Source organism: Gallinula chloropus (genome assembly GCF_964237585.1).
Source record: "Gallinula chloropus genome assembly, chromosome: 3".
Classification (NCBI taxonomy): Eukaryota; Metazoa; Chordata; class Aves; order Gruiformes; family Rallidae; genus Gallinula; species Gallinula chloropus.
The window spans coordinates 34,331,650-34,353,040 of record NC_140087.1 but is presented as its reverse complement, the minus strand read 5'-3'; the positions used below and the strand labels follow the sequence as shown (position 1 = coordinate 34,353,040).

Sequence of the window (21,391 nt, the reverse complement as noted above, 5' to 3'; positions counted from 1 at the left end):
CCAGTCTTAAGAAAAACCTTGCTTCTCCCTAAGGAAAGCAGCAGGTAGAATGGTGGGAACACACCCCCTCTCTCTTAAGGCACACCACCTTCTTTCAGCAACACCCAAAGTAATTCATCAACCACTCTGATGCTTAGCCCCACCAGAGCCTGAGGTCCATCAATCAGCTGAGCTGTTGCTTCAGCTCTCTCTACTGGGCTGAGACCCTTCCCCTCTCCCTCCTGGTGCTAGGAAAAAACTCCTCTTTTATTTCCTCCATCCCAACATGCACATGGATGGCTGCTTGCCTCCACTGCCAGTGGGGAGTGTGGAAACCATCACCACTGTGCAGACGCAGCCCTGCCCACATCGGCCTTCCTGCATCGTGCTGCGCTGGGGCAGCAAGACAGCTGACTTGCTGCGACTGCAAGGAAAGCCAATCCGAAGGCCACTTCTCTTTCAACTTTACTAAGGTGGTAGTATTCCCATTCCCATGTCACATCATGAGCTGCGAGTTTCCAGCCCAACCTGCAGAGTGTGGTACCAGACATGAGCAGAACCCCACAATGTCTCATACCACTCACCATCCCACCCTGGGAGGAATGCCGGCAGCCCTTTTTGCCAAGGACAATGGGCATGTTTGCAGAGGTGTCTGGCCCTCGGCAATCAGCACTTCCACGGGCACAGCATGTCCTTTGCCAGGGACTGAACTGCTGCAAGAGCAGTTGAGGAGCACGTATGGTCTGGGACATCTCGTGGCGATAAACAGGTATTACCATATCCCTGGCAGCTGAAACCCAGCAGCTCTCGTCCTGACTGGAAGGGCTTTCATGAAGATGCACACGATGCCCACTGAGCGGTCCCAACATCACTTTGAGCACGCATGCACATTCTCAGAGGACCAGTCTGTCCTACAGTGATCATAAATAATGAAGAGCAGGAACTCAGCACTCTGGCACAGCAATCATCACATCTCAAACAAAAAAGTACATTAATATACAAATCTAACAGGAAAATTTGGCTTGCTGATATTGCTGTTTAAGGTTTACACTTTCAAGGCTTTCAACACTGCAGCTGTGCTGTCACAGAAGAGCTTATTTTTCTGTTTTATTTCATTTTCTGTTGGGTTTGGGTTTTTTGAGAAGAGAGCAGTTTCTTCCATGTCTGCAAGCACCAGACACCTCTAGATGTGGATGTCATTCAATACTTTCATGGTAGCCCATCACGGTGTGGAAAGATATTCAGGTCTTCACAATCACCCACTCTGAGAGAAGCTTTTCCCCCCATCCTCTGCATACACACACACCTCTGGACCTGGGACTTGGGATCTGGGCTCCAGCATCACCAGAGATGCTGCAAGATCATATAACATACCGTGTATTTAGATTGATGGTAAATAGTTTCATACATAAACAAGTTAAGGAACTCAGAAGTCAATAAAAAGCTGGAAGTAAAAAGAAGTTTCCAAACAATCCCAAGTAGACTCCTAAGTTTACTGACTGCAATAAATGTAAAGCTGGGATGCTTTACATTTTCAGGCTCCCCAAGCCTGTGTGCCTAGTCTCTTTCACCAGAGAAATGTGACCTCATCGCTAAGATGGATTTATCCCCAAGCACCTCTCTGTGGTGCACCTGGATTGCAGAGGCAGGCACCAAGCCACACCAGTTTGCAGGCTCGATCCAACAACATAACATGCAAGTACCTTGAGCTATGCCCAGCTGTTTCAGGGAGTGCCACCACACACGGCAGGTAAGACTGTGTGGAAGAATATTGTGAATCACAGCACAATATATAATAGACAGGGGGGGTCTACAGCACGGACCTGTGTCCTGAGTTGCAGAACCCAAGCCACCACTTTCCTCTTCATGGGACAGCCAGCTCACTGCTTTGCAGGAATGTCACGTGTGATGATAGCACAAAACCCGCAGTCTCGTACTTGAGGTATGGTAAAACCCTGCAGAGATATTACTGAGCATCTCACAAAGGATTTCAATCAGTACTTCTTGTTTGAAAAGTCTGAAGTAGAAGAGAACAGTGGTTTGGGTTGGGCAGTTCTCCAGCACCACAGCGTGGAAAAAGCATTCAACTCAATTTTCAAACAGGGCCTATGGAGCCCAGGAAAGGTGAGATGTCACTTTGAAAGTTTCTCTCAGACTTGGGAATGAAACCAGGTCTTCTGATCCCCAGCCCACCTCCCCAGTGATAAGACCTAAGACCAAGCATGTATATTTGTAACACATACAACCTGAAATCAGGCTGAAGGCTCAGTCTAGCTGAGGCAGATGGAGCCTTCTCATCATTGCCATTCGCTCTTAAATTGTTCTTAAATCATTTACTTTGGAAGACCAGAAACATCAGACCAGTGGCCCAGGAAGGAGACAAGCTGATGCAAAGCTGACACCGACAGTAAGGCTGCAGAGTGCAGCAAGCCTTTTGCCAAGTCCATGGATGGCTGTCAGCTTCATGCTGCTGCAGCCTCTCCGCGCGTGAGCGGCGGGGCCATCTGCAAAGCATCCCATGCCAAGGACCACACAGTTATGTCACCAGGCTCGGCACGGCTTCAAAAGGTGATGAAAGGAAAAGACATTCTGACAATGTGAACACGCAGCTCAGTCGCTCACAGAGCGCTGGATTCTGGTGCCTTTAGGTATTTAGGCAAGACTGCCACGTGAAGCAAGACACCACCCAGCAGGAATAACAGCATCTAAACCCAGCCCTCCATCGAGCTGGCCACAGCTGCAGCGCTCTCAGAGCTGTACTGAGGTCTCCAGCAGCACAGGCAAAACTAAATGCTGGCTTCCCAATGCCTGACTGCTTCTCAGGCTGCTGGAGTGGCAGCAGGGGTGGGCATGGGGCGCTGCTCCCATGCTCCCCTCCCTCGGCAGCCAGAGCACCCTGGGGCTGGAGTGGGGACTGGTGTGAGGTACTGGCCAGGAAGGTGGTAGGGCTCAGGCTGGGCATGGGCACTGCAAGATGCCAGCCATGGCAGTGTGATTTGCCAGTCTCATCAACTGTTTTCTGTTGTTGAAGTTTTTAAGGTAAACCCAGTAGTTTCTTCCTGTTACCAACCAAACCTTTCCCATTCCATACACACTTCCAAGGACGCTGCTCTGAAAGGAGGGATCACAGAGTCACACAATGACTAGGTTGGAAAAAACCTTTGAAGTCATCAGGTCCCACCATACCTCTCCCCTACTAAACCATATCCCGGAGCACCTTGTTTGCCCATCTTTTAAATACATACAGGGTTGGTGACTCAACCACCTCCCTGGGCAGCCTGTTCCAATGCCTGACAACCCTTTCGGAGAAGAACTTTTTCCTAATGTCTAACTTGAAACTGCCCTGGCACATTTTGAGCCCATTCCCCCTCGTCCTATCACCTGTCACTTGGGTGAAGATATCAACGCCCATTTCTCTACAGTCTCCTCTTAGGTGGTGATAAGGTACCCCTCAGCCTCCTCTCCTCCAGGCTAAACAATCCCAGTTCCCTCAGTCACTCCTCAGAAAGTTTGCTCTCCAGCCCCTTTGCCAGCCTGGTTGCCCTTCTCTGGACACGCTCCAGGACCTCAATGTCCTTCTTGTAGTGAGAGGTCCAAAACTGGATACAGCACTCAAGGTGTGGCCTCACCAATGCTGAGTACAGGGGCACAATCCATTCCCTGGGTCTGCTGGCCACGCTGCTTCTGATACAAGCCAGGATGCCATTGGCCTTCTTGGCCACCTGGGCACACTGCTGGCTCATGTTCAGCCTGCAGTCAACCAACACCCCCAGGTCCTTCTCTGCCTGCCAGCTCTCCAGCCACTCTTCCCCAAACCCCAAGCTCTGCATGGGGTTGTTCTGTCCCAGGTGCAGGACTCTACACTTGGCCTTGTTAAACTTCATCCCATTGGTTTCAGCCCATTGGTTCAGTCTGTTCAAATCCCTCTGAAGAGCCTCCCTACCCTCAGGCAGATCAACACTTCCTCCAAGCTTAGTGTTGTCTGCAAACTTACTAAGGGAGAATTCGATCCCTTCATCCAGGTCATTGATAAAAAAGTTGAACAGGATAAAGATGGACCCTGGACTGAGCCCTGGGGAACACCACTTGTCACCAGCCTCCAGCTGGATTTAGCACCATTTACCACAAGTCTTTGGGCCCGGCCATCCAGCCAGTTTTTAACCCAGCAAAAGTATCTACCTGTCTAGGGCAGTGGCAGCCAGTTTCTCAATCACAATGCTGTGAGAAATGGTGTCAAAGGTTTTGCTGAAGTCGAGGTACACTACATCCACAGCCTTCCCCTCATCCACTAAGCAGGTCACCTTGTCATAGAAGGCGATCAGGTTAGTTTGTCAGGACCTGCCTTTTGTAAACCCCTGACTTGGCCTGATCACTCTGTTGTCGTGTGTGTGCTGTGTGACAGCACTCAAGATGACCCATTCCATGATATTCCCTGGCACTGGGGTCTGTAGTTTCCTGGATCTTCCCTCTGACCCTTCTTTTAAATGGATCAACACCTGCCAGCCTTCAGTCGAGTGGAACTTCCCCAGTCAGCCAGGACCACTGATAGATGATGGAAAGGGGTTTGGCAAACATGTCCACCATCTCCCTCAATATCCTGGGGTGGAACCCATCTGGCACCATAGACTTGTGAATATCAAATTGGCCCAACATATCTCCAACTGTTTCCTCCTGGATCATGGGAGTATTGTTCTGCTCTCCCTCCCTGTCTGCTGGCTCATGAGGCTGAGTATCCAGGGAACATCTCACCTTACTATTAAAGGTGGAGGTATTAAGTACCTCAGTCTTGTCCTCATCCTTTGTCACTAATGTTCCCCCTGCCTCCAGTAAGGGCTGGAGATTCTCCTTGGCCCTCATTTTGCTGTTGATGTATCTGTAGAAAGATTTTTTTACCATCTTTCACAGAACTGGACAATCTGAGCTTCAGTTGGGCTTCAGCCCTTCTGATTTTCTCTCTACAGGATCTTACTTCATCCCTGTAGTCCTCCCAAGACACCTGCCCCTTCTTCCAAAGCTCATTGACTTTCATTTTTTTTTTTCTGATGTCCACCCAGATCTCTCTGCTCAGCCAAGCTGGTTTACTCCCTCTCCAGCTCCTTTTCTGGCACGTGGGGACAGCCTGTTCTTGTGCTGCTATAATAAAGTGCTTCGTTACAGAACAGAAACCCAAAGTGTGTTAAGAACTCCATTTCTCTTTTTTGACTTTTTTGTTTGTTTGTTTCAGAGACAAGGAAAAGCTCCAGCTCCAGCGGTTCTGTGCTTCTTCCCCCAAAAAAGTTTCAGTCAAAATAATGCAGCCAACTATACAGTAAACATGACGACAAATAACCACATGAAGAGTTGCCTCTTATTTTACAGCAGATGTATATATGAAGAACAACCGTCTCCTCCAGTGGAAAAATAATCTATAACACCAGAATATAACAGTTGGAAAGATTTGCTGGAACTGGGATCATTACAAGATGCCCAAGAGGACTTTATGACTGAGTAATAGTGAAATAGCTGCACTGGAACAATAAAATATGAACACAGTCCACAGTCCTCAAAGGGTAATTTGCTCTGTTTAATGAAGAGCTGATTTGATGATCAAGTTACTCACTGAAGAAGGGTGATTTAAAGTGCACACTTCTCCAGACCACTTTCTAATACATATGTAGTTAAACTTGGATGTACCTTTTCAGATTCCTTCCAGAGTGAGCAGAAGCTTGGGCTGACTTCCTTACAGCAGGTTTTCAGTATTTCACCTGATGTAGCTAACAATTCCTCTTTGTTTAGAATCACAGAATCATAGAATGGTCTGGGTTGGAAGGGACCTCAAGGATCACAGAGCTCCAACCCACCCTGCCACAGGCAGGGCCACCAACCTCCAGGCCTGGATCTACACAAGGTTGCCCAGGCTCCATCCAACCTGGCCTTGAACACCTCCAGGGACAGGGCATCCACCACCTCTCTGGGCAGCCTGTTCCAGCACCTCACCACTGTCTCTGTAAAAAAATTTCCCCTAATATCTAATTTAAACCTTCTTTCCTTTAGCTTCAATCCATTCCCCCTTGTCCTGCCCAGAAAAAGCTCTCTCTACAGAGCATGCAATTTCTACATGGCTTTGGTCCTTCTTCCACCTTTCTTTGCTTCTCCACTTCTTGGGGGTAACTGCTTTAAATACTGATCACCTCTGCCAAACACGAGCACCTGCACTGCAATGGAGCCACACATGCAGACCGATTTCAGAGGCACTGAAGCGCTGTCAGCTTGTACCGCAGTGCAGGGGTGTGACACAGGCTGGGTACACGTCCCAGCCTGGTGCACGGGAAGCACTTCTGCATCCCTTGGTGCAGATGTAATTTAGGAAGAGCTAACGGCAGGCCACGGGTTATGAGCTGGACAGTGCAATAAGGTGACTAGTGCTCAGGAAACATATGATACAACTAACACAGATTTTAACCATCCTGAAGCTGCTGTACACAGTGCAAAGCATGCTGAAGCTTAAACATACATTTGCAGAAGCTCTGAGGGGCAGAGAAGGAGAGGAGACCTTACATTTCACCCCAGAGAGCAGTCCCAAGGAGCCAGGGAGAAGGAATCGGTGTCTGCAGAACTACATTTGTCAGAAATGCAGAAGCCACATGCCTTAGGAGGGCAGGACACAAAATGAGAGCTCTGGAGACAGAGAGGTGGGGACCAGGATCCTCTCCAGGAGGAAGGAGACAGAGGGAGCTCAGCAGCATGCACAGATGTTGCAGTTGTTAACTCTGCTACCAGTACAGCAGTTAAGCACTCAACTGTGTGGTCCGCCATAGAAAAAGCTCCTTTTCAGTACAAGCTTGTCCAAGGTTAAGAGACACCAGGGAAACCTGACACTTTCCAGGTGCTTGCACTTCCCCAAAGGAAATGAATCTAACTAAGGAGGTGCTGCAGGCAAATGCTGCTAGTGCTCACAAGTGAGAATAAAAGCAGCAGCTAGGATGAGAGGGTCCGGAGTCCATCCAACCAGGTAGAGAGTCATGCAAAATCCTCTTGCTGGTCCAAGTGCCTCTTTGGAAAGAGGCAGACACTGGAGATGCAGACTGTATTGTACTGTCCCTCTAAATCCCGAAACATCCAGGGTCTGGAGGAAAGCTTAGAAACGTGTGTCCCAGAGACTCAGAGAACAGACAGCAAAGCAAAATATCTCAGCAGTTCTTGTTTTTTAAATCTTGTGCTTTTTAAGCCACTGTCTTGATCTTGGCAGTGCTTATTTTGGCACTGTGCTTTGTGAACATTCAACACAGACTGCAGGATTTGCAGCCAACAACGCGGCAGAATGAGCGGCAGTACAGCAAACATGTACAAGAAAACGTAAATCTGACTTCAAAGGCTTTGTACTGGGTCACACAGAGCAAAAGATCTTCCAGACAACACCCCGTTTCTTCAAGAGACCCATCAACTCTTTATTGTCCCAAAGACATAGGCCATACAGCTCCTTAGAAGGTATGGTGTCAGTGCAAACAGTGAGAACACAGGTTCTCATACCACATGGAAGCAAAATACTTGAGCTCCTCCCAAGCCAGAGAGAAAGGATCTCCCCAGCTTTAAGACCTGCTGCTACCTCTGGATTTCAGTGCCTCAGATGCAGGCAGTTCATCCCCCTCTCCTGCGCTGGGCAGGGGCACGGGCCACAGGGGTGATGGGTTTTCTCATCTTGGGGGATGATTAAAACACACGCAGTTACCAGAAAATAAAATTTCAACTGTACTTGAAGTCATAAAAGCAATCCTGTAGTGCAACACACCTCTGAAACACAGAAAGTTCCATCTCCATATGAGAAAAAGCTGCTTCTCTGTGAGGGTGACCGAGCACTGGGACAGGCTGCCCAGAGAGGCTGTGGAGTCTTCTGCTCTGGAGACATTCAAGACCTCTCTGAATGCTGTCCTGTGCAACCTGCTCTAGGTGATCCTGCTCTGGCAAGGGAGTTGGACTAGATGATCTCCAGAGGTCCCTTCCAACCCCTGCAAATCTGTGAAACTGTTGCTGATTTGGGGGGGCTGCAAAACAGAAAAAGCAAGTGGCGATTTGGCCAGGGGGAAAAAAGCACAACAGGGAGCATTGGTACCTGCCTGAGGGACCAGCGCAGTGTCTGCGGGGCTGGGGCTGGCCTCTTCAGGCTGCGCAGTACGCCTGAAGCTTTGAGATGAAAAAGCAAAGCAGAGCTTCCTGAGAGGAAGGCACATCAGTGCCTACAGCATTCCCCCAGGAGAAGTGACCACTTCACCTGCTGAGTGCATTAGCTGTCTACAGGAGTCATCGCCAAACCTCCACGCTCCCTCCTCCCACTCCAGCAGCAATCACACACCTAACAACAGGTAAATGTCAGGAAAAGGTTCCAGCCCTAGTTATACTGAACAGCAGAATTGTAAATTTAAGATCCCCAGTGCCTGACCCCAGCACATCCCAGTGCCACCTTAGCCACACACTTCAGCATTTCCCTGGTGATGGAGAAAGCTGGGTGACGCAGTGACACAGCTGCCAGCTGCAGAAACTATGGGTTTGGCTGGGATAGAAAAGAGTTACTTTTGTTTCTGGCAGCCGGTACAGTGCTGTGTTTGGGATTTAGGATGAGGACAATGTTGATAACACAGGGATGTTTTTAGCTGTTGCCAAGCAGTCACAGACTTTTCAGCGTCTTGTACGGCTCTGCCAGTGAGAAGGCAGGGGGTGACCAAGAAGCTGGAGGGGACACAGCTAGGACAGCAGACCCAGACTGGCCTCAGAGATATTCCATACCATATGACATCATGCTCAGTATACAACTGTGGGAGTTGGCTGGGAGACAACTCAGAAACTAGATGAACATCAGTGCCAGGGGTTGAGAAACTGTGCTGTGCATCACTTGTTTTGCATATATAATTATTAATAATATTGTGATTGCTATTATTACTACTGCTATCTTACTTTTCTGTTCTATTAAACTGTCTTTATCTCAGCCCACAAGTTTCACCTTTTTTCTTTTTGATTCCCTCTCCCATCCCACTGCAGGAGGGAGCAAGAAAACCTCTGTGTGGTTGTTTTATCTGCTGGCCAGGTGAAACCGAGACAGGGTCCTAGAAAAGCACCAGAAATCGGGCATGGTGAAAGTACTGCCTTGCTTCCTTGGTCTGAAGATAATGGATCACCTGCAGACAGGTACAGACAGCCTGCAGCAGACGTCAAGTCCAACCTCACTTACCTTGAGAAGCCATGTTTACTGTTTCAGTGTCCTTCATGAGAAATGTCAATGTCACTTGAGCACTGAAGGTGTCTAAGGAGGGAGCTGTGTTTTTGGGGGCGTGTGAATGCCCACTCAGTGCATGCAGACAGGATCCCAGTCCCTCCGAAGGCAGACAGAAAGCATGCCACATCTTTATTCTGCTTTGTGATCTACTCAGCCCCCTTGTATTTTCCTTCTGTACAGCTCAGCTTCTGAAAGCATCTTCTGACCCACACATCTAGCCAATCCCGGTCCGTGTGCTGCCTGAAGAGCTGGAATTACAGAACTGGACAGCACAATGGCATTCACTCCACAGGCACGCCCAGAGGCTGGTACAGAGCTATACAGTTAAGACCATTACAGCACTGTCCTGAGTAACTGAGGAGATGCATTCCTTAGAGCTAAATGAAGTGGAAAATTCCCTTGGAGATCCTTCTGCTTTCTCTGTTTATGTCACATGGTTTAGAGAAGAAGGGAAAATGAGAGTTACTGCTGCTGTCAGCAGGGCTCTCATTGTGAGCTCAGCCTCTTCCTAACGTTCCTCCCAAATTTCTCCCACTGGCCACAGGTGGTGCTTAAATATTGTTTGTACAAAAGCAGCTGAGGAGGGTTGCAACAGGAGGGCTGCTTTCCACTGTCAGTATGTGCTCTACATCCTTCCCCATGTGGGATCTGGCTGCAAGAACAAAAATGTCTCTTGGCAAAATGCAAAGGGGATCTGCCCCTAAACTGGCTCCAGCACAAACCCCTTCTCTTATGCTTCCTTGGCCTGAGAGACTGCACATAGCAATCCCGGGCACAGGCTCCATGCTGACTTTCCATTTTGATAAACAGAAGCAGAGTCAATGACAGCACCAGCCTGATGCCAGGTCCTCACTGGGGGAAAATCTTTTCATTCTTCCCATAGACAAAAATGAAGGGCTCTTTCACTCCACTCATTGGAGCCCTCCAAGGCAGCCTCCCCGTCTCCCAGACACAGCACTCAGGCAAAGGCTTCAAAGTGCAGAGCGAATTTGGGATAGGTCAGCTAGACAGAGCGTATCCTGGAAAGGTGAGGAAAGAAGTATGGGAAGGTCACTTTCAAACACGTTTAAAAGATGAGAAAGCAGGGATAAGGGTAGCAAAGGTGCTCAGCAATAGCTTTCAAGCACTGAGAAAGGACTCTGGCACACACTAGGCCTCCTGCCTGAGACTTCTTCAGCACACAGTCTGGTTTTAGTGGCTTATAAACAGCTCTCTAGACTGGAGAAGGAATATAGTACCCACTCAGCATGGCCAGCACACTGCCAGGGAATAGGAGAACATGTGCAGCCCACACCCAAGTCCAGTACAGCCCCTCTGGGGGTTAACAGTGCACTGCTCCCACTCGAGCAGGTTTTGGTGCGCTCCAGAGGTCTGGAGCTGGGATGGATGCAGCTCTCTGTGCAGCTCTATGCCAAGACATTTGGGTTTGTTCAGAAATTGGCTTGGGTTTAGAGCACATTGGTGTGGGACTGCAAATGAAAAAAGACTGTACTGAAAATTCTGGATGCAACTTCCATAAAGTTTCAGACTCCCCTAGAATCCCCTAGACATCACACAGCCAGAGGAGCAAAAGCCTGCCTGTGTTGAACAGCTAATACTCCTCCTCAGAGGCTGTGTCATTTCCCATGGATGTCACTCACAGTATCAGCACCCAAACTCCCCTGCTCCCTTCTGTCCTTCTCCCACTTGCCAGCAGGCAGCCCCAGGGACAGCAGATAGGGTTTCCCCTTCATTTCTCACTGCCGTGGAGTAGCATTAAAACAAATCCACTTACAGGAGAGTGACCCCAGGCTTAGCCTGTATGGGCATGGCATGCCACAGAAAGAGAGAGCAGCAGATACATGGGCACCTGCCAGCAAAGCTTCTCTACACTCAGCCTCCTGCAAATGCACCCTGCAACTGTGCACCCCTGCAAGCCACACACCTTCAGCAGCCCACAAAGAGAGGGCCATGCAGGGTCTTCAAACCGGACTTGAAGATCTTTTCCTTGTTCCAGGTTAAGCAGATCTTTCTCGTTTGTTTAGCTGCACTAAAACGCACCGGGAACCAGGGGTGACATTAGGTCCTGCTCAACCGTGAGCTGCCGGGGGGGATGTGATGTTACTGTCCCTCTCTGGCTCCTCTGCCGGTCCAGCATCGGGCTGGAGACGAGGCAGCCACTGCGCCCAGAGCCAGCTTTCCCGTACAGCTCTGACAGTTTAAATCTGGTGCTGAAATGCCTCCGTATGTCCCTTCACACTCTGCCTCCAGCCGTACTCTAGTGCCAAGACCTTGCAAGCACAAGCTGAGACAGACCGGGGTCTCAGCAACGCCCGCGGTGCGGACAGACCCGCGGGGGTTCCAGTTAGGGCGCCCGGGGAATCCCGGCAGCAGCCCCAGCCTCGCCCAGGCTGATCCGGGATGGATCCACGGGTCTCCAGCGGCGAGAACGAAGCAAAGAGGGATCCTGCCCGAGATGCTCAGCGCGGGGGCTGCCCGGCGCCAGCGCCGTTAACCGGGTGAGCGGGGCTCTTCAGCCTACGCCGAAGGGGACGGAGGGAGCGGCACCCGGTGCCAGCGGGAACAAGGCACGCCCGGGCCGAAGTGAGGAGGGAAACAGTCCTCCGTTCCCCCAGCTCACGGCTGGCCGGGCGCGTCCTTGCGGGCTACTGCCCCGCGTCCCGGAGCTGCCCCGAGCGCAGCCGAGCCGCGGCGATCTGACCGGCGGAGGGTCCCGGTGTCCGAGAGCCGCGGGAATCCCCCAGAACCTCACCCTGGGCTTTGTAGAGCCCCCTCCCCGCTCGGGTCTCCTTCCCCAGCCTAGGGGAGGGCAGCACTGCAGCGCCCGATCCGCCCACCCCGGCGGAGAGATCGGCACAAACGCGGAGCAGCGGCAGGTGCCTCTGCCGCAGCGCCAGGGCGCGGGAAGCGGCCCCGCTCGGCACGGCCCGGCCCGGCTCGGCTCGGCAAGGCGGGCTGTCCCGCCGCGATGCCGCCACGGCGCCCGTCCCCCGGCCGAGCGGCGGCAGGGAGCGAAGCCGCCCCGCATCCCCGCGTCGCCCCGAGGCGCCCGGTGGCCCGTCACCGCAACGTCCCGAAACAGCTCCCCCGCCCCGCGGCACACCTCCCCGCCACGCAGCCTGCGGGATGGAGCGGGGCACGCCGGGCACGGGCGCCGGCAGCGACACGCGTGGGCCGGCACAGGCTCCCCCAGGCGCGGCAGAGCCGAGCCACCGCCGGGAGGGCGCCCGGGGCAGCTGCCTACCTGGTGCGGCGGCGGGCAGCAGGGCGGCGAGCAGCAGCAGCAGGGCGGCCCAGGGCCGCGGCGGAGCGCGGGGCGCGGCGGGCCCCGCCATGGAGCCGGGGGTCGCGGGGCGCGGGCGGTGGGAGCGGCGGGGCGCGGAGCTGCCGCCCGCCCGGCGTCCGTCTCCGCGGGGCTGCCCCGCTTCTTCCTGCACGCCCCGCCGTCTCCTCCTCCCGGGCTGCCGGGAGACTGCAGCGGGGCGGCCCCGCGGAGGCGGGTGTCGGCCCTCCGCCCCCCGCGGCGCCCCGCCGCCCCGGCCCGCCCGGCACCCGCTGCCCGCCCCGGCCCTGGCAGCATCCCCGGCCCTTGCGTGCGCTCACCTGGCTCCTCCAGAAAACTTCTCCCCGGGATATGGCGGTATCCGAGCCTGCCCCTCAGCACCCAGGGGAGTTTCACGCGTGTCACACACGCACCGTACTGCTCCCGTTTGCCTCGCTGCCTGTGGCACTGCGCCCTGGCAGCCGGGGTGGGTGTTCAGCCCCGGGGAGGCAGCCGGGCAGGCACAACCGGCCCGACACCTTGCTCCAGAGCAGGGCTGGGTGTCCATCCCTCCCACCTGCACCTGAGCAAGCAACGGAGAGAGAGGCGCCTGGCTGGTCTCAGGCCTTGGACAGCACGGACACCGCGTCCTGCCCAAGCCTCTCCTCGGGGAGCACAGTGGCACGGCGGTTCTGCCTTCACCGGCTTTGCCTTCCTCTGCCCCAGCCCGTGGGTGCTGCTCCCTCAGCAGGCACACAGAGGTCGCAGAACTGTGACCGTTGGTTCTCCTGCTGTGGGGGGAGAGGCTCAGGGGTAACCCCACCTTGCAGCCAGAATACAAATGACCATACAGGACTTCTGCACAGGATTGACTGTTCTTCATACCATCTTTTTTTCTTTCCCTGGCCCCACATCTGGCCAGGGTTTTCTTCAGTCCAGTCTTGCACTTCTTCATCAGACTTCTCTGGTTCCCTCTCCCCCCACCCCCAACCTGCATTTTGCTGCATTGCTGAAGGTGAGATGCATTTTCACATTAGTCAATAGTGGGTCCTCTGCTGTGGAAACTAAGCGGGGAAAAAAATGGGGGAGGGGGGGGGAAGGCAGCGGGGAGGGATTACCATTCTTGCTTGTTATGGAAGGAGAGGTGAGATACAAGAGTTTCTGTATGCATTAAGAAAAATAGACCCCATTTCCTGGCAAAAAAAAAATAAACCTCATTCCTGGAACAAAAAACCCCAAACAGATCAAACAAGCAAAAACACAATTCAGAGAAGGGCAAATAGCACGGGCTGGCTTTGCACAGGAATCAGGTGGCAGCTCTGCACTTGCTTCTGCCCAGACACCCATCCTGGTACGCTGCTGTGTTGAGTGCATGGCTGAGTGCAGGGGGGACCAGCACAGAGCTCCAAAAACCTCAGGCTACATCTCTGCTGCTGGACATACCTGCTCCAGGGATTCCCACTCTGCTTGCTGCACCAGCCCTCCCTCCCGAGCTGAACACCGACTAGTTAACTACATGGGCAGCTGCTCTAGGGACAAGGTACACTCCACTAGCTAGGGCAATGAAAGGTACCCACCCAGTCCTAGAGATCTGAATTTTTGGTCGAAAATTTTAGCAAACAGAACTGGGCAAAGATCTATCAGAGTCTGGGATCTCAGCATCAAAGAAATTAAAATCCTGCCTAAAATCTGTGGTAAGAGCATTTCTGTGTGAGGAAGGTAATGCTGGGCATGGTGCCATTTGGGAATTGCAGTGGGTGTAGATACTGGACAATGTTGCTGTGCCAGCACTTCCTGACAGGGACATCTGAGCTTGCTATCAGGAGCAAATGGTAACTGGCAAGGTGGGAGGCGCAGTCTCAGCACGCCCCTCTGGAATCCCAATACCCCCTATATTCCCCACGCTGGTCACAGGTGGCAGAGGCAACTAAGGGGAGCAACTGAGATTGCTCAGCAGGCTCAAGCCCGCTCACTGCTTTTTAAATGGCAGCTCTGAGAAGGTCAAAACATCACAGTCTCCAGCTGGAAGGAAAATGGTACGTATGTTATATGCATATGTATTTTTGCAGAGTTCCCAGTTCTGAAAGGTTTTATGTTTCCCTCGGTTGTTTCTTCACAGCTCACTTGGTGCACGTGCATCCAAGGGATCCAGAGGATTGAACATGCAGGAGTGCAGCCACCCATCTGGATGAAACCTACCCACCCTGCTCACCTGCATGTGCTGTGCAGCCTTAGAGGTTCTTCATTTGGAAGGCAAAATTCTACTGAGAATGTGAATAATTTGGGAATCAATGAATGTGACACGTTTCAATCAGTGTGGACTCGTTCCTTTGGCAATGTGGAATTTGTTTTGGCTTTTTGCAGGAAAGGCATTTTCTGTAATTAGCCCAGCTGAGATTACTGTAACATCTAAGTTATAGCCCAAACCAAGACGAGGGATATTTGGGATTACTGATACTTTCTCGTTCATGTAAAGGCTTCTCTTTCAAGCCACATGAGGCCAAACAAATAATCCCTGTACGCTGGCTAACCCCTGAGCAGGGAGGATGCAGCACACCAGCAGCTTGCTCTCTGGATTTCTAAAATACTCAATGGAGCAGGTCCTTATCTGGCACAATCTAGCAGAGCCTCTTGCCTCATCTCATTCCATCCTCTTTTGAGCTCTGCTAATTCTACCAGCTAATGAGACAGCTTTTTGCGTTTGGCAAACAAACTTACTCACTCTTGACTTCCAGAAGGTTCGTCATTAACGCAAAGGAAAGATAGCTGCAGCATCTGGGGTGGGAGTGGTGACCCCACCAGTTTGTAGAGGCAGGTTTACAACTAGAAGAGAGACAGGACAAGGGGCAATGGCTGCAAGTTGGAGCACAGGAAGTTCCGCACCAACATGCAGAAGAACTTTTTCACAGTGAGGGTGACAGAGCCCTGGAACAGGCTGCCCAGGGAGATGGTGGGGTCTCCTTCTCTGGAGATATTCAAGACCCATCTGGACACCTATCTGTGCAATATGAGCTAGGGAGCTGCTTTGGCAGGGGGGTTGGACCCGATGATCTCTCAAGGTCCCTTCCAACCCCTCCGATTCTGTGATATCAAAGAGGAATTTTAGTGAGCCAAATTGCCCAGACATTTGTAGGCAGCCTCAAGGGTTATGTACAGAGAATTTCTCCCCTCTGGAGTCCGGAGCGCTGGCTGTAGCTCACTGGGACATAAGCTGGATTCGGCCCCAGCCTTCATTACCGGGATGGATGTGGCAGCACAGGCTACGATACAGGTGTGGTTCAGCACCTGTCTGCCACAGTTGCATCTGCTGTGATGAGCGTCTAAGACAGCTGCTTCCACACACAAGTCGCAGTCGCAGCTTTGGATCCCAGTGAAAGCAACAGCCTTTCACTACATTCCAGTGAGCTTTGCGTTATTTGGGCACAGGAAAGTAGGAATGCTGAATGAAACCCCATGAGGGGAGTTTCTGGCCGCGTGTTCCAATGGTGATCATCACTCGGCACAATTTCATTTAAACGATTCGAGGCCCTTGTCCTGTAAACACTTTGCATCCATTCAACATTCAACCTGCACAAAGTACAAGAATTATTTCCAGGCATGAGCATCTATTTTATGTCAGGATGAACAGAAACATCAGGTCTCTGTAAACATCACAGAAACATGTAACGGTTTTCAGCGTGTTAATCATGTGATTCGCACACTTTCGAGATTAAATGTACAATTCTGTTGAAGGCCACTAACAGAGAGAAAAGAGGCAGAAAGAGAGCCAAGAAATGCCCTCTGGCCACATAAAATTCCTACGAGCACCTGGTAACCGCTTGTCTTCCTCACAGGTTGTCCCATTTCAATATGAGCATGTTCACAGGTTGGTAGAAGCACTAATAGCTGTGTCACATAAAATAAATCCTCATATTCTTGAGTTTTGGCAAGTTGACTTCCCTGCCTGTGGCAGAGGGGTTGGAACTCTGTGATCCTTGGGGTCCCTTTCAACCCAGACCATTCTATGGTTCTATGATATTTTTTAAAAAAGAAGACACTGTAGAATATATACTTGTTATATGCAAAGCACTAGTAGCCCATAATTTATTTGCTGAACTTTGCCTCTTCTTCTGGGAATCAATCACTTGCTGCAAACAGTTTCTTAAATGTACTTGTTAATTGCTTACATTTATATGCTTTGATAACCCACTGAAACCAAAATAAATATTTCAATTGTTCAAATACTAAAAAGGTCCAGCTGCATATTCCTGAGCCTGTTTGGGGTGTTTACCCAAATCAGCTTCTAGATACAGGTTCAAAAAAACCTGTCAGAAGAAATTGAAAACTCAAGTTAAATGAAATTACCAGGCGAATGTCAGTGCGGTCTGAATTCTTGAATGCCCATCTGGTAGACTCTTTTAAACACAGGCTAAAGAAGAGGAGATTAGGTCATTAAAGAATGCCTGTGCACAAACAAGGAGCAAGTAAGGTTTCTCAGGCAGTTGCAGAGCTGGCATGCCTTGCTTCTTGAGTTGTTTATGTCTGAAACCTTTTCCATGCCGTTCTCCTACAGAAATGTCGATGCTTTGACTTTGTTTTGACTCAATGATCTTAAGGGTCTTTTCCAAAGTAAATGATTCTATGATTCTCTGACTTTTAGGGGCAAAATGCCCAGCACTACTTCTGTTGGGCTCCGTTTGAGCAGCTCTTCCTTCCCACAAAGCCAAAGCAAAGCAGTCTGGTTTCCAGCCCCGTGGCAGCAGTGCCATACCATGAGCTGCAACTTTCTGCCCCAAGCAGACACCATTCTGCCTACACGTCCTGTTTAAGCACGCCTGGGTCTCAACAGCAAAGCCCGTGAGAAAGGCTGTTGAGACAGCTGGTCTGTTCACCCTTTGGTCTGTCCGGCCTTGGTGAAGGCTGAGCCAAGCACACGAAGCAGAGCAGCGCCCACAGAGCAGTTGGGAAGCACCACAGCTTCATTCAGGCAGATGATTTTACAGTGAGAGCATGCTGAGAGCTTGTGGGTTCATGGAGTTGCAGCATCAGGAAGGTTGGGCACCCCAGCCTGCCACCTCCAGAAGTTAGCTGTATTAGTCTACTTATTCTAAGATTCTTTCATTTGCTATTTTCCTTGCTTTTCTATGAGCCTGCCTCAGGAGGAATGTCTCAGTTATTACTGTGGTGGTACCATCCACCTCCAAATCCTCATTCTGCATCTTCCATTTCCAGAACTCTGCCTATATAGACACTAATTATCCGATGTGATGACAGTGGGCATGCAGTGGGATGAAGGCCAGCTGCCACCACATCTTCTCTGTCACTCCCCTCCTCAGTTGCACAGGGGAGAGAAAATACAGCAAAAGGCTCCTGGGCCCAGATAAGGACAGGGAGAGATCACTCACCAATTACTGTCATGGGCAAAAGACATTCGATTTGGGGAAATTAATTTATTACTAATCAAGCCTGAGTCAAGTATAGAGAAACAAAACCAAACCATAAAACACCTGCCCCTACTTCTCCCTTCCTCCCAGGCTCAACTTCACTCCCAATTTCTCTCCCTCCTCCCCCCAAAGCAGCACATGGGGACAGGGAATGCAGATTCTGGTCAGCTCATCGCATCTTGTCTCTGCTGCTCCTTCCTCCTCAGGGCAAGGACTTCTCGCACTCTTCCCCTGCTCCTGACACTTCCAAAGTCTTGCCACACAAACCCAATACAGGGTGACAATCAGAGATTGCTGCTCCTCTCCATCAAACAGCTTCAGCTGGTACAGCGAACGAGTATTTTCCTTTGAGTGTTCATGGATATGGAGATGGCACTATGCTACTCTACAACATGATTTTGTCAGACCAGTGAGCGTAAGACTACTGTGACATGATCCCCCATTGCTCATCTCTTGATGATGCTGAGTTGATGTAATTCAGCTATGTAGAAATGGTTGATGCAATTCAGCCATGAAGGCTGGTGAAGCCTTCGCTGCTTCACCAGACACCTTTCAACACTGCAAACAGTTGGCAATAAAAAGGCAGAATATAAGTGCTGCTTATGAAAGTCTTTGCAAAATTTACACTTGAAGCCTCAAGAACAAGTTCCCTGTGCTTTAGCATGGTGCTTCAAAACCTGAGCCCAGCTCTTGGACTGACAACTCAATGAAAAGCAAGGTGGGCAATTGAAGCAGTCCCTGAAGTTGTCAAACCTGGGTGCCGGTGAGTGCCTGAAGGACACAGTCCCCAGAGCTTTGGGACTTCTGCCAATGGGATGCCTGGACATCAGTGTTCACACTCTGGGAACTGTCAGGAGAAAGATTAAGTGACGTGAACTTTGATGATGGGCAGAAACGCAACATTGGCTGACCAGGTTCAAGACCATTCCAAATGTTAAAGCTCACTTTTAGCACAAAGAAGAACTGAGTCCTGAAGGCTCTGTCTGGGCCACCAGCAATCTAACACAAGGTGTGTCAGCTTGGACACTCTTACCAAGGGTTCTTCCAAATTAAACATGACTGTGGCCACTGCTAGACAGGAAGAAATACCTCATGCCCCCCCCAAAGGAAGATCACTGAACTGGACAGGCACACAGAGTTTCAAAGGTGCAGCTCCTGCATGGCTCTTGTGCATTCACATCGCAGCTGGTGGTAACACTGAGACACGGCACTGGAAGAAGCCTCAAGCAGAGACAGAGGCTGGGGCACTACACAGAGCCCTGACCCATGCCACTTTGCCAAAACAGACCTATTTTTATCACAGCTCCAAGGGGTTGAGGGCATTTGAGCTGCATGGACAGGCCCTGCAGCACAGCGTGGCTATACATAGAGAGTTTAGGACTTCTAGACCCCCCTTTTCACCATTCTCCTCATAACTCCTACAGCACTCTGCCAGAAATTAGGAGCACGGAAGACACACAGGAAGGGCTGCCCTTACTCGCTGGTCCTCTTTGCCTGGTGACACCACGACCAGCACCTCAGAGCAGCAGTTGCAGGGAAGCTCCATGCTGGTAGCCCAGGGAAAGTGACTAGGTTGGAGTCAAGGACAGGGAGCTCTAGTCCTGCAAGGAAAGGATCTCACCAGGCTCAGCGCTCGCAGGGAATGTGAGAGGATCAGGTATGGTTCATAAAGATGAGAGATCCTCAGAAGATTCGTCTCCCAACTGTAATACATGTCTGCTTGACCCATATAAACGCTGTTGGTTTAGGGATTTGTCCAAGCTTGTTTTCCTTAAAGGTCCCCCCACAGCCCGTTCCTGATAGGCACCTCCAAGAAATTCACAGTTCTGGACACTTGGGAGTGAGAAGGCACCTCTATTTTTTCCAGCAGCAGGGTGTATTCCTCCTCTGAGGTCCTTCTGCTCAAAGAGCAGCTATTGTTATGCCTCTATTTGGCAAGAAAAAAACTAAGACTGATCAATGGCTCGGGGTAACTTTTTCCTTAATGACTGCAACTGCTTTGCTCTCACAGCGGGTTTGTGTTTTTTTAGGGATATTGTTTACTCCAGCTTCAGCCTTGCTCAGAACACTTGGAATTCAAATAAACTGCATTGCCTTGCATTTTCTGGCAGGCACCCAGTGCAATGAATTTCAAACTAGTGTTTGATTTTGTCAGCTACAAGGCAGAGAGGCATCTCACTAGTCAAGACTAATCCTTCTAGTTGCCACACAGCATGAGCCCATGAGTTCGCTGCCAGTAGCATCGCTGAGGTCACGTTATCCCTTAGTGACAGTACTCCAAAAACATGGTAAAGTGCAGATGGTGATCTGGACAGTTAGGAGACTTTGAACCTGTGGTGCTTAATACCTGGAATTAACTGTAGGTGTACTTACCAACATTTGGGAGAAGGTAAAAGATTTTTCAACATTTAAGATGATTTGCAAAGACTTAAAATATTTTTAGTTATTTGTGGTTTCAGATCTTAAACAGATACTTAAACAGACAATTGAAGAAGTGCTGACCAGGCATGGCTTTTCATTAATTAGACAGACAAGAAGAACAAATTAACTTTTTCTGAGGTCAAGAGATCTTTCCAAAAATATGATTTGCCTCCCCATCCCCCCCAAAAATATTGATGTTATATATTTTCCAGACGTATCAAACACTCTGACCCTCACGCAGCGCAGGTTGTTTAAAGCTACCTTTGAAGGGGGATCCTGGCCAAGGCCACCTCCCTGCCACTCATTTTGCATACAGGAATAAGCTGGAGACCCCTGTTTCCTCACATGCTTAAGTAAGTCTCCTGTGGAACTGAGACGCTTGCACTTCCCTCTTCAGAAAGAGCCCTCCTGCCAAGCAGCCTGATTGCCTAAATCTTCATGTCAGCCTGGAGACTGGAAACAATACTGCTGTTGCACAAGCCGACCCCCAAAACATTGAAAGGTTTTGCCTGATTTCTTCATGAATGGTCTTCCTGTCACCAGGGCCATGAGGAAGGCCAGATCCCCGCCCCAAGCCCTGGCTGCTACCCTTCATGAGCTGGGTATTTCTGCTACAGTGTTTGGCAGCAGCAAACGCTGCTGATATTTGGCTCTTAGGTCCCATCACCCAAAGGTTTCCCTGAATGTGCAGTTACCATCTCACTTGGACCCATAAGCTCAGCCGGATGATCCCAACGTGGCACAGTGTTGCATGGCTGTTCCCGGGGAACAGCTCAGAGGGCAACATGTCCCAGGCCCGGTTGGGACAGCCAGATGGGGCTGGAAGATGCCAATGACATGCTCCAGCTCTGTCCATGGCCTGGGAACAAGGGGGATCCTTTGCTGACTATGAGACCACTGCACCATGAGAGTCACAGCTCTGCTGCCTCAGGAGAGAGATTCTTCCAACTCATGATGGCTCTGCATACTGGAAGCACCGGTTTGTGAACACAGCATAGGGCCACCCTGTCAAAACTCTTCTGCAGTATTTGTGTCATTAGGGTGTTTTATCCCTCAGCT

General features: G+C 50.7%; 1 protein-coding gene across 1 annotated transcript in view; it reads right to left on the bottom strand.

The window, feature by feature from the left end:
- Nucleotides 1-12,561, bottom strand: part of FNDC1 (fibronectin type III domain containing 1) — a gene marked incomplete at its 5' end in the record, with an annotated part of 73,312 nt that extends 60,751 nt beyond the window's left edge. The window contains one exon of the mRNA XM_084261988.1: nt 12,471-12,561. Within this exon, the coding sequence (XP_084118114.1) occupies nt 12,471-12,561 (91 nt within the window). The remainder of the gene's footprint in view (nt 1-12,470) is intronic.
- Between the last annotated feature and the right edge of the window lie 8,830 nt (nt 12,562-21,391).